The following is a 13,122-nucleotide window of genomic DNA, read 5'->3' as shown; positions in this document are numbered from 1 at the left end:
TAGTTCAGAGGAATATGAGCAAGTCCTTCAGGAATGAGGAATACTTCAGTTATGGGTTTTGTTGTCTCATCTGATGTCTCCTGTCAGTGCAAGGAATGTGGTTCTCATCACACTTGAAACTTCATATACATTTCTTTAGCATTCAAGGCCCTGCATCAGTTCTGTGAGGACAGTATTCATAATTATTATCAGATAATATTTTGGTAGTGTCACACCTAAACAGGCATGGGGGTTTGTACTCGTCAGTTTTGCAGGATGATTCTTTCTGGAAGCAGGTTCTCACTCTCTGATTGAGATTATTAGCTGCATATTTTCTAGGCAAATAGAATGATTTGACAGACATATTGAGCATATTTAGTGAGAGGTAAGTGGCAACTCAGTCCTGAGGCACTTGCCTTTGTGATATCAATCTTTGGGTCTCTCTGAAGGACCCTGCTCACAACTCTAGTTTATTACAGTTAAATACTTTTTGGTCAGGAGCTTAGGATACTTTATTGTGGCTTTCTTTGATTGGATAGGTCTGCTGTTCCACCCTTTCCTGTTATTCCAAAAGTCTTGCAAAAGATAGGAGAAAAAATTTCTTGATCCCTATAGTTTGAGTCAAGTTTCTGCACCCACCCTTCTCTTTCTCCATTTGACAGCATGTTTGTTAAGGTTTTAGTCCTGCATGTGGTCTTATTATTGCAAGGAGCTACAAGAACTATTTCTTGTAAGAAGACCTGGAGGTAAACTGGTTTGTTTTAACTAGTGAATTTGAGAAACTTGGCACAGTTGCTGGGATAGAATATATTGTATTCTTCAAAGTACAATGACTGATCAGTTTTGTCTGAATGACTGATCAGTTTTGTCTGCATGACTGCTTTGTGTACTGATTATATCTTCTCTTCCTGTGATGAAAATTTTCTGAGGGGATCATTTTACATCTTGATCCTGATAATATTTCAAGAACAATTTTCAACTTAGCTTTAGAATGGGTTGCCAAAACCCCCTCAAGACTAGTCTTAAATTTGAGAAAATAATTTAAATTAAACAAGTAAGGCAAAAACATTTTACTTTATTTCTTCTCACATTTGCATGCAACTTTGACTGATCTTGAGGCATTTGCTGTCCAGAATGCCAGCACAAAGGGATTTGACACCTGATTAAGTAGTACAGGTTGGTGTGAATGAGTTAAAATTAATTAAGGGTGAACTGGTAATAGACCACCCCTCTTTCCAGAGGAAGATCCTGTTTGGGAAGACTTGGCAGGATCAGGTTGAAAGCTCTCAAAAGACAAAACTGGCCTTGACCACAGTGGAACATTTCTGTGATGCTTCCTTTTCTCTTTCTGGCCGTATCAGTTCCACAGGAAGAAGAAATGCATTTATATGAGAAGGGCACTCAAGCATCAGGTATATCATCTCCAGCAGATATAGTAGGCACTACTGCAGCAGTCCTTATTATCCATTAGGGCTACACATGGGATGTTTTGAGTTTGTCCCATCTTGGTTACCATTACCAATGAGTTGTGCTTTTGAAACATCCAGTCAAGTGTTTACTGCTTCGATATATATTTGGTCTTCCCCTAAGAGAAGTCTTGCTAAAGAAGCAGATATTTTCGATAGAGCTCTTAGAACAGGTGCCACTAGTGCTCCATAATGAGGTTATAGAACCTGCTGCTCCTCCACAGAGTGGCAGAAGTTTCTTTTTTTTGCAACTTCTTGTATCATAAGGGATAGGAGGTTTCTTTTACACCCCATTTTAGACCTTGGTGATTTCAGCAAGTCTGTTTGCTGTGCGCAGGTTCTTAGGTAATACAGACTCTGCTAGGGGCTTGCCCCTTCTAGTGCACTGCATCCAGATTTTGCAAATGGTCATGATGTATGTCTTCTAGTATTCAGCATATATGGCTTGCACAGAAAGTTCTTTCATTTCAGCCCAAAGTGTTGTTGTTCGGTCTCTTCTTTGCACCCAGTGTATTTACCAAGTGGCTTTTTTTGTTTCAGTGTGCAGTGCGGCTCTTAAGTCTGTTCTCTGTACTTTGTATTTACAAGGCCAGCTGCTGCAGTATTAGATGCCTTACAGGAGAGGAATTGATGTTCTGTTATCTGAGTGACTCCCCTCAGCCCCATTAAGTGACTCCCTTAAATGGTCCTTAACTTGAACTTTACCTGATTGCAGGCTGTTGTAGTAACCATAAAGTACATTTTTTACTGGGAGTAATTTCAAGTATACATGTGTAATAAGTGTGTATACTTGTGTGTGTATGTATATGTTGTCTATACTTTTTTGAATGGATAAGTTGCTTGATCCATAGTTTTTCAGCCATGATCTGATTCATAGTGACATAAGTTTATGGATAGTTTAGTGTAACCAGTCCATATGTTTTTGGAAGATGGGAGGAAAATGAACAACTCTGAGAAATGCCATGCAGACATGAGGGAGAACATGCACATTCCACAGTGACAATAACCAGAAGTCAGACTTAAACCTCAGAATGTAAAACTGAGAGGCAGAAATCGCTGTACTTATTACAAAGCTGTTCATTCTCTCTCTTTTTAGTCAGTACTGACATCAGAGATGGGCCCAGGAGATCATAGCCTTAAAGAAGCTGGGTGCAGAACAGAGTGAAAATGTCTGATAATTCAGTCTCTTCTGGATTTATAGTTGCACTCACTCCATAATCATTTCAGTTTCTATTGCTGAGAGGTTTTCAGTGGATGTGCCTATGGCCACAAGTGTCACATCCTCTTTTAGTGTCTGTTAGTATCAAACACCTGTCTGGGCTGTAGTGAGGTGCACAGTACCCTCCCCCACCATTGTTAGAGAGTTGTCCATTGCAACTGAAACTTTTGCACTTTTAGTTAAGGAGATCACCTAAGTTTTCCTTTGCTAAAAAAAACTAAGCATCATGAAAACTGACACTAGAGGCATCATTTTTTGATGACCAACCTCTGGAATGGGATTTGAATGTGGAACTTGCCATGCTGTGTTTGGATAACTAGTCTGTGGTGTGGGACATGAATAAGGAAGCAGCACACACTTTCACCCATAGTGCAGAAAGGTTATGTAGATATTAAGGGAAACCTGTATGATTAGGAATTCCCCCCAAATGGAGCTCCACAGACATTAAAGTGTTCATCACATGGAAGAAATAACTTCCCTACTTAAGCTTTGTGGCAGGGCACATGGAGAGGTGGAGCTAGATGTTTCTTCCTCCAGTAGCAGGAAAGAGATTTCTGTGCATCTTTCCTTCTGATTTTTTTATAGAAAACGTTAGAGAAGAAAGACCAAAAAACATCGTTTCACCTGTAAGTTAAGGCTTTTAGTTCCCTTCAGGTACGGGAACATATTTTTATACAAGGTAAGGATGTTCTCCTTTGGTTGAGTAGATAACTAGCTTTACCTTTTGCAGTGGTTTTCCATTATGTCCTCCACTCCTACTTGCGGAAGCTTCATAGGTGACTAAAGCTGCTGTAAGGCCTTCCACTTATCAGGCATATTCTGTAAGTGGAAGCCTTTCTCCGTGTTGGTAGAGAATTGCCCTGTACTACTAAAGTTTGAGAGTTTACAGGTTATCCATATTATCTCAGTCAGTTGTTTGGCCTGGATTTTAGTTATTCCATATATGGAGTGCACACTTCTGTTATTTTGGTTCATTGTTTCCTTGTGGATGGTAAAACAGTGGCCCAGCACTGAATTATCAGTCAGTTCCCTCAAGGGAGTTTTTTTTTTTTTGAAGCTTTGCCTATGTTTAGAAGTGTGCTTTTTCTTGGGACTTGAAAGCCATGAATGGCAGACTTTGCCTGCTGCGGTGGTGGTGCTGCGGTAGCGTTGCCGCCTCACAGTTAGATGTTGCCCGTTTGATTTTCAGTTAGACCATCTTCTGTGTAGCGACATGCGTGAATGGGCGTTCCTTCGTTGAAGGTTGTGCGTTAGGCCTGGCAAGCCAGCATGTAAAAATCTACTGCCAATCATTAGCGGACCGGAGTTTCGCTGTGGCGAACCCTAACCGGGAAAAGCCGAAAGACACAAACAAATGTGTAGAAAACCCTGGTCAGCCTTTCATAAGGCTAGGTGTCCTTTAGGATTAACTCACACTTCCTTTATGAAAGTGGTTTCAGAACGGTCCTTAAACCAGTATATTATCCTTATTTTTTTCTTGGGTAGTGGAAAAAGGAGTGAGTCCTTCATATTCTCTTGTGTTCCACCGGCATGGGCCCTATCTGAAATCATGCATGACTTCAGGAGGGTGCACTGACTATTTTATCCCTCTTGCAGCATTGGCAAGTAAAAGCCAATCATGATTCTGCAGTCCCTTTCAAAGTTGGTTACTAAATGTATTGCCTTTTGCCACCAGGGGACTAATATACATTGGAAATGCTGCAGTCAGATGTCAAGGTGTATGTGCTTCCATTTGCCTTTTTCAAGAATGTGTCCATTGTATACATTTTATAACAACGAAATAGCCGCTGGTTCACGCATTCACAAAGCATTATTGCTTGGACCATACTTTAAGGAGCTTGGCCTCTTTTGAAGCTTTTGTGTTTCAGGATTCAACTACTTGAGCTCTTGTGTTTTGAGCTTCGTATGACTGTGGCCACTCAGGATAGTTTAATTTGTGCCGTTTAATATTCTTAATGTCTGTTAATCAGAACTAGCCACCCAGTGGTGTGAACATTGGCAGTAGGTGATTTTGTTCTTTTTGGTACTCTCACCACACATACAAGATACGGAAAAAAGAAGTGTGATACTGACTTGCCACAGAGGATTTTCATAATCCAGTACAACATGTGTACTCCACATTTTGCTGTCTTTATGAGAAGTCTGTTTGCAGTGTGTGCTTAATACATCCCTCCAGTCACTCTGTGTTTGGACATTGTCTCTCTGTAGCAACCACAGTACATTTTTTGTAAGCTGGACAAATCTCTTAATGTTATGTCCTTATTTAAGATGTGCTTCCTTAGCGTATGACAATAGAACTGGAAATGCATGGCATTAGCACACTGTCCTTGCCTAGTGTTTAACCCTCCCGCCACCCCCTAAAAACTGGATTAACAGAAGATGAAGTCCAAGCATTTCCCCTCTGCAGAGATCCTTCTTGTAGATATAGTGCATATCTATTATTTCTCAGTAACCGAGTAGTGAGTTCACATGTATTTCAAGATTTTGGGGGAAACGTTTTCATCTTTCATAACTAAATATCTCCAACTTGCATTTAACATACCATACTAGATCAGAACTACCAAGCATTGTTTGTGGCATGAGAGAAATGAGCAGTGGTTTGACTAGGTGATGAAAGGAGACTCAGCAAAGTCTAGTTACAGAAAATACATTAAGACCTGAGTAATACTTGTAAATAGACTTAACTATGGGATTGCAGCAAAGTGTTACTGTATGATTTTACTTATCTAAATATGATTAATGCTTTAACATGTTTTGTTTCTCTTTATTTCACAATAGAAAATGTAACATCTTTGTTTACTGGGCTAACTGCATTTTTGAGAATAAGCTATAGAGAGTCATGCTTTGTTCATGGATGTATATTTTGTACACAGTCATGGAAAATTAAATCTAGAGTTTATTATGGTTGCTGCTGACTGCGTGAACTCTTAATACATGCCAACTGTCACTGATGTTAGTTTCTGTACATGCTTTTCAGTATTTTATTGCTGTTTTACATTGTCAAATGCTTAGTGGTTCTTTTGTGTCTCTGCTGTGACATTGTTAATGTGGTAAAACTGGCTCCCCTTTGGCCCTTCTCCTAGTTATTAATATTAACTTTATTACCATGTGTTTTTGTTTCACACTGATCTGGCTGTGCCCTGCAGGCATACCTGGGACTCTCGGAACTGTCTGCTGCCCGTGAGAAATATGACGAGTTCTGTGTCCCCATGGTTATGGTTCCAGCCACTGTCTCCAACAATGTACCGGGTTCAGATTTCAGCATTGGTGCAGATACCGCTCTGAACACTATTACTGATGTAAGTCTGTGCACACTTCTGCTTTTACTAACACTTATTCCCTGTATCTCTAGTTACTGAAGCAAATGCTGTACTTTATATATAACAGCACAAAACTCTGCTGTTTTTCTGTCAAAACAGATTTCAACAGGTAAGATTAATTCAGTTGTGTTTGCCTTGCATTTGTGTTCCTCTTGTGATGTCATTTCATGCACATAATAGATTACTGTTTTCTGTATGAGGTATGTGGTAATTAGGACATAAAAAATAAAGCTCAGTTTTACTTTCACATTATCACATGTATGTATATCTGTATATTGCTTACACAATTTTTTGTATGCAGTGTAAAATGAAGTTAACTATATTCACCATGTGATCTATATAATGCAGACATTCGTATAATTAAATATTCAGTGCACATGTAGTATTTTTAAGGTATTTATTTCTGCTTTTAGTGTATGGCGAGGTCTTAGAAGACACTGATTACTACTGCTGGTGTTTTCTGGATTGTACTCACCAAGGCAGGGACCTGCTCTAGGAGGCAGCCGCTGTCCTTCTCACTGTTTCAAAGAAGACTGGTTAAGTTTTTGTGCAATCTGTGCAGATCCCTTATAGTAGTTTGTTAAAAGCTACACACATCTGTATAGTAGCTGTAGTTGTGTCCCTAGATGTAGGCACTGCAGTTTCTTTTGAACACTCCAGATGTGTTTTCTTGACCATCTGCTACAGGCTCACACAATTGTTTTGTTGTATCTTAGGAGTTCAGGTCTTTTGATATAGATGTATGCATGCCTTACTTTTATATAAAGGTTCTGCTCTGTAAGTGCCTGTTGGCTGTTGATTAGCTGCTAGATGTTGCAGGGGGATTTCTTACTCCTACAGCTAGAACTACTATTGCCCATACCCATCTTACCTCTACGCCTCTCCCATTTATACCAACCTATCTAAAAACAACCTTAACAAACTTGTTACCTCTTTTAATAACATTGCCAGATTTGCCACTGGTTCCCCATTTAGAACCCTCCATTGTCATAATCTCAAACAGCTAGGATGGCTGGAACTGCATAATCAGCTTCTCTTTCACCAACTTATTATCGCCCATAACCCTTTATCATCCTAGCAGTACTCCAATACTGTCTACCTCATCACCCCCTACAAAAATCTTACAACCCTTCCCCCATCAAGTAAACTAGTATCCACACTGAAATCCAGCAATAAGGCTGGGGATACTCTATTCTTCAAAATTGTGGGGAAAACCTGAAACCTGTTTCCTAGTGAGCTAACATCTCTCCCTTCCACACCACTTTTCAAAATGCAACTTAAAACATACCTCGAGGCTCACTGGCTTTGCCCATGCACCAACCCAGACTAACAATCACGTTCCTGCCATTCTCATCTTCACTGGTCTCACTACTGCTGCACTATGACTACCTTGCATTAACCTTACAGAATATGAGCAGTAAGCTAACTAAGTCTGTATTTGCTTAGTCTTTTCTCAAGAACCATTTCAGAGTATTAACCTGGTCACTTAGCTTTCTACAAGTAGGAATGTGTCTTTATCATTTGTATTAACATAATCTCACTCTTAAGTACACTACTATAGAGTTGGGACTTAATCTGCAAGTTCGTTACTCTATATTCATGTTCCTAGCTTATGTATATTGTCTTTCCATCTTTTTATTTGATGTTAATTACTTGATCTCTAAGCCTAGGTATTAATTCTTTCTAGTCTTAAAAGGTACTCTACCAGATGTTTAAAATTGCTTTCTAGTGTTACAAATAGATTGTTCTTATGTTACATTTATGTTTATTATTATCTGTGTTGGAGCTTTTCTCCCCGGGCCTCCACTGAAAATGGACAGATATCCAGTTGGAGTAGCCCGGTCAACAGATGTAAAATAAAATAAATAACATTTCTTAATGTAGAACAGCAATGTTGAAATTCACTGTAGATAGAATTCTGATGTTTCAGAATCTTGTGATGTATTTTTCTGTGGAGTACTGCATCCAGAAAGTGCTATCACATTGTGGTTCATAACATTTTTTAAACTGAATGGATCCCATCGTAGTATCTGAATTCTGCACACTGATAAACAGCAGCAATGTTGCACTCCATGATGAAATGGCATCACTGAGGTTACAAATAATGGCATTAACAAATACTAGTTCTCCATGTCATAGACTGAGTGATTTGTGCTGGAATGTAGAAATGCAGCTATTTACAAGTGAAGGTAAGTACTGTATACTAACTGAGGGGTGCTACACCCTTTTTGTTCCTTTCTTCTTTTGGGTAGCAACTGTGGGTGGATATTAAATATTAAAAGAACACAGGAAAGGAGGACTATATCTTCAGACAGCTCTTGATACACCTTGCATGGACTAAAATGAAAAACTATCTTTGCACGAAGTGCTTTAAGCAGCAGAAACTTCGTTATCATAAGACATTTGGTTCAAGTGAAGGCAGTGACAGAATTAGCTCAGTCTGACAAAAAGGAATGCCCTAAATCTAATCTTAACAAATAAAAAAAAAAAAAAGTATCTTCACATCAGAAGAGCAGTTATCCTTAGCCTAATTTTGTTTCACTTAAATAGCAGCTGACACTGTCTTGTTAAACTGTTGCTTAATTCTTTCTTGACTAACTGATGCTGTAGTTAGTTCTTAACAGTGTCCATTTTTTAACACATGCTGTAGTTTCTACTTAACCTTTGCTTGTGCTGATTAACAAGTCCTGCTGTGATTTCCATTACACTATCTCATTTTGTTTTACTGCACTTGCTTTGGGGTTCTTATGGTGCCTGCTACTCTTGCTTTCATGCTTCTTTCGGTGGAGGGTTTTGCCATTGTGAGCCCTCTCTGCACAGTTGTACAGTAGTGTGCCTCCCTTTACACATGTCTGCATTTTAGAAAGATGGTATATCGACCATTACATCTGCTGTATTTTTTTGTATTTGCCATTGGGAAGCCAAACCTCTCAGCACAGCCACGGAGCCACTAGCAGAGTATATATCACTGAAAAACAAAGTCTTGGAAGCAGCATTTCCCTAATGTGTTTTGTACTACTGCTACAGGCTTTTGAATCACTACTTCAGTTAAATGAGGCACGTGCCTACTATGAGGAGTTTTGCATCCCTATGTGTATTCTGCCTTCTACCATAAGTAACAATGTGCCAGGTACTGATTTCAGCATTGGTACTGACACGGCCCTCAATGCAATTGTGGAGGTAAGACAGATAACTATATTTGCTTTTATTTTTGTTTAAAACAAAATGTCTTTGCTTTTAGTCATATTATTGTTTGCTGTCTCTCACTGTATGAACACGGCATTGCTTATGCAAGATTTGCCTGAAAGCTCACGTTTTTAAAAAAATGTTTTGCTTTTATATCTGTGCAAACAGCAGATCATTGGTTTGTGCATGTTTATTATGTAGTGCATGCTTGCGTAGTCATCTGTATGCTGTAGTTACTATTACTGCAAAGGTGGAGTTTTGGTGAAGGAATACAGCAAAATGATCAAACAAAAACAGTCCTTTAAACTTTATTACAGTAAAGTCTTGGTTAACTGGCACCCATGGGGATTGAAAGATGCCGGATAACCGTAGATGTCCTTCTATTCCCATGTTGCAGTATTCTGCATATGGGTTTATCCCTTCAGTCTCTCATAAGTATGGCCCGTATTCAAAAGCTTTCAGTCCCTCTGTGGTGCATCAGACTTCAGGCAAGATGGAGGAAACGTTGGCCATAAAAGTGATGTCTGCATGGACCAGTCAGAGAACATGTTGCTCCCTCTTCCGAAAGCATGCCTGACTGGCAGGCCTTCAGTCAGAGCCTCTTTAGTGCCATTATGACACTGAGGCCTACTCCTTCTTCCATCCGTACCCCTCCTCCTCTTCTAAGCCCCAGGCCTATGCATACAGACCAACCTCCTACGGATGAGGAGGTCCTTTCAGATTCTTAAGAATCTCTCTCCTACAATTCTCAACTTTCTTCTCCTTTGTGATACGGATCCCCTGAGGAAGAGTCCCTGGACCCTGATTCCCCAGTGGAAGATTTAACCTTCAGTGAGACCATTAGCAGGATGAGGGGACATTTCAAATGGGATTCCTCAATGTCTGAGGTACAGAAGAGGTATTACAACCTCATCCAAATGGAAACACCTAGCCCATCTGCTGTTCCACCCACCCTTCCAGCCTTCCTAGATGCCCTTTCTTCGGCATCCACTATTCCTGACTCCCAGCCTCCTGCTCCACGCAAACCAGATAGGCTGTACAAGTACCTGACATTGCTAAGCACCTGATAAAGTGCCCCCTCAGCTTGACCCAACCACCATCTCTATGGCCACTGACAAAGCCACCAAATTATTACCAACAACTACTATTCTCTCTGCTGACAAGGACAGCAAGACCATGGAGAGATTAGGGGAAAAGATTTATACCTCTGTTACATTGGCCTTTAAAGCCACTAACTACCAGACCCACATGGCTAAGTATAACCTATCTCTTCTACAGTCTGCCACCATACATTTGGCAGATATTCCAGATTCCCCTGCCAAAACAGTCCTGTCTTCTGGCTCTTGCATCTCAAGTCACCAGACACTCCGTTAGGTGCAACTATGATGCTGCTGAATCCTCTTCTAGGTCAGCAGCATTAGGATCCGTCCTACGCAGATGTTCCTGGCTGCACCTACAACCCCTTCCTGATGATTTTAGGGCCAAGCTCATGGATGCACCCCTGGATAATGCTGCACTTTTTGGATCTAAAGTAGCAGAACTCAATTCACTGCAACAAAAAGGCAAAGAGATGCAGGACCTCAAACATCTCCTGGTCTCACCAATTCCTAAGTTCCACCGGAACTATCCTTCCAAAACACAGTTTATCAGGAAACAATCCCAGCCTAACCCCAGTGTCAGACCCCGAAAACAAACCAGGAAACAACCTCCTTTTCCTAGAGCACCTTATACCTCTAGCCAGGGGACTTCTTTTCAGGACAGGGCAGGTAGCGTCTGACTACCTGCCACCTTTGCCTCAACCTCCTCCCTCCACCGTGCCCCTGTCTGCTCGCCTCTCTTGTCTCCCCCTGTGGACCCAGATCACCAAAGACAAATGGATCCTGTCTATCCTCAAAGATGGCTACTACATGACTTTGCTTTCTCCTCCCATATGGAAGAGCAACCCCTGCCCCCTTCACAGCAACTTCCTCTCTTACAACCAGTGCTGCAGACATTACTAGACCAGGGCACTATACAGTCGGTTCCCTCCTCTGCAAAAGGAAAAGGTTTATATTCAAGGCTCTTCCTGGTTCCCAAAAAAGACGGACCATGGAGACCCATCCTAGACCTTTCCTACCTCAGGCTCCACATTCAAAATGCTTACCCAGCCCATCCTTTTTCCCCTGATTACTCCTCAGGGATTCATGGCTACTTTGGACATAAAAGATCCCTACCTCCACATCCCTATCAACCCCTCCCACAGGAAATACTTAAGATTCTTGGTAGGCTCCTCCCATTGGTAATTTTCGCCCTTGCCTTTTGGTTTTTCCACCGCTCCCACAGTCTTTACCAAATATTTGGCTCCAGTGGTAGCCTACGTCTGAACAAAGGGATAGAGATATTCCCCTACCTGGACGACATGCTCATCCAGGCCCCCAGCCAACAAATAATACAAGATTACCTCCACCTGGTGATCTCCATATTGCAGTCCCTGGGATTCCAGATAAATCTGCCAAAATCTCACCTCCAGGTAACTCAGGAAGACAGACCTCATGGAGGCTTACCTGACACTCACAAAGGTGAGCTCCCTGGGTGAGCTTCCTGTCAGATCATTTCCTCCAGGTGCTCCAATTGACCCAGTTGACTGTGGCAGTCACGATACCCATGCTACTTTTAGCAAGGCTCCACATGAAGAAGCTGCAGTGGTACCTTCACTCAATCTAGAAACAACACAACCAGCCCTTGGAACATGCTGTACCACTTCTACCCTGATTAAAAAAGGAGATACTTTGGTGGTAGAACCAGGTACAAAGAAACCCAGGATTCCCACTACAACCACCAGAGGCCGCCCAGGCCATACATACAGATGCCTCGGACCTGTGCTGGGGAGCTACTCTAGTACTAAGACAGATACAAGGCTTGTGGCCGGTTCACCTAATATCAGAACACATCAGTGCCAGAGAAATGAGGGCAATCCTGTTTACCCCTACAGGCTTTCCAACCCATCCTTTGACAGGGGACTTTTCTGATATACACAGACAGCACAACCGTACTGTGGTATATCAACAAGCAAGGGGGAGACCAAGTCCTACCTGCTTTGCAGGCTAGCTCTCTTGGTTTGGGAGTTGGCTACCTCACAGTGAATATCCCTGTGAGCGACCTACAATCCCCTCCCTCCACAACAACCAGGCAGATTTGTTGAGCATTACCAGCACAAACAACCACGAATGGATGCTGCACAGAGAGGTCTTCTTGGATCTGGTCCAGAAGTGGGGTATACCTCAAATAGACCTGTTTGCCTCCTCCCCCCTCAACAGGCAACTTCCTGGGTTTTGCACCAGGACACCAGAACCTCGGACACTGGCAACAGATGCCTTCTCAATCTCTTTGAAGGGGAAATGTCTATATACATCCCCCCCTTCCGTCTCATTCAGAAAACCCTGCTGAAAATACAGCAGGACAACCCAAAATCTTGTTGGTGACTCCCTACTGGCCCGGACAGCACTGGTTCCCCTTACTTCATCTGTCCAAGGGCAATCACCATAAGTTACCTCCAGAGTGGACCTCCTCACACAAAACAAGGGATAAGTAATCCATCCACAGTGGCAGATGCTCCACCTAACTTTGTGGCTGATAGGATTCTGATCCCATTTAGACACCTTTATAATGAGGACGTGCTCTAAGTCCTGCAGGAGGCCAGGAAACCAAATACAAGGAAATCATATCTCTCCAAGTGGAAACGATTCACTATTTGGTGTCACAGAAAAACAGCTGGATCTGCTTCTCAGCGAGCCTCCTCTAGTGCTGTCCTGTTTGTGTGAGCTACTGCAGTCAATCCATTAAAGCCCATCTGTCTGCTGTTTCTGCTTGTTTACCTCTAGACCCCCCCGTTCTTGCTTCACGACTACCTTGCAAACTTTTCCTCAAAGGGGTTCTGCACCTTAGGCCTCCTAGGAGACCCATTCTCCCTCCC

The 13,122-nt window shown here is 41.8% G+C and overlaps 1 protein-coding gene across 8 annotated transcripts in view; it reads left to right on the top strand.

Moving 5' to 3' along the window:
• The window catches only part of LOC122796266 (phosphofructokinase, platelet), a 987,903-nt gene that overhangs the window by 720,591 nt on the left and 254,190 nt on the right, over positions 1–13,122 (top strand). For 4 of the 8 annotated variants that reach the window (XM_044064600.1, XM_044064606.1, XM_044064604.1 and 1 more), the window contains one exon: positions 9,012–9,164. In XM_044064600.1, the coding sequence (XP_043920535.1) occupies positions 9,012–9,164 (153 nt within the window). Of the gene's footprint in view, positions 1–5,810; positions 5,964–9,011; positions 9,165–13,122 lie in introns of all 8 variants that reach the window. The other 4 variants (XM_044064605.1, XM_044064603.1, XM_044064601.1 and 1 more) reach the window with 1 other exon arrangement.

Source organism: Protopterus annectens, chromosome 3.part0 (assembly GCF_019279795.1).
Source record: "Protopterus annectens isolate FY-2018-M chromosome 3.part0, PAN1.0, whole genome shotgun sequence".
Lineage (NCBI taxonomy): Eukaryota > Metazoa > Chordata > Ceratodontiformes > Protopteridae > Protopterus > Protopterus annectens.
The sequence above is the reverse complement of the archived record's forward strand: the minus strand, read 5'-3'. Positions and strand labels throughout refer to the sequence as shown.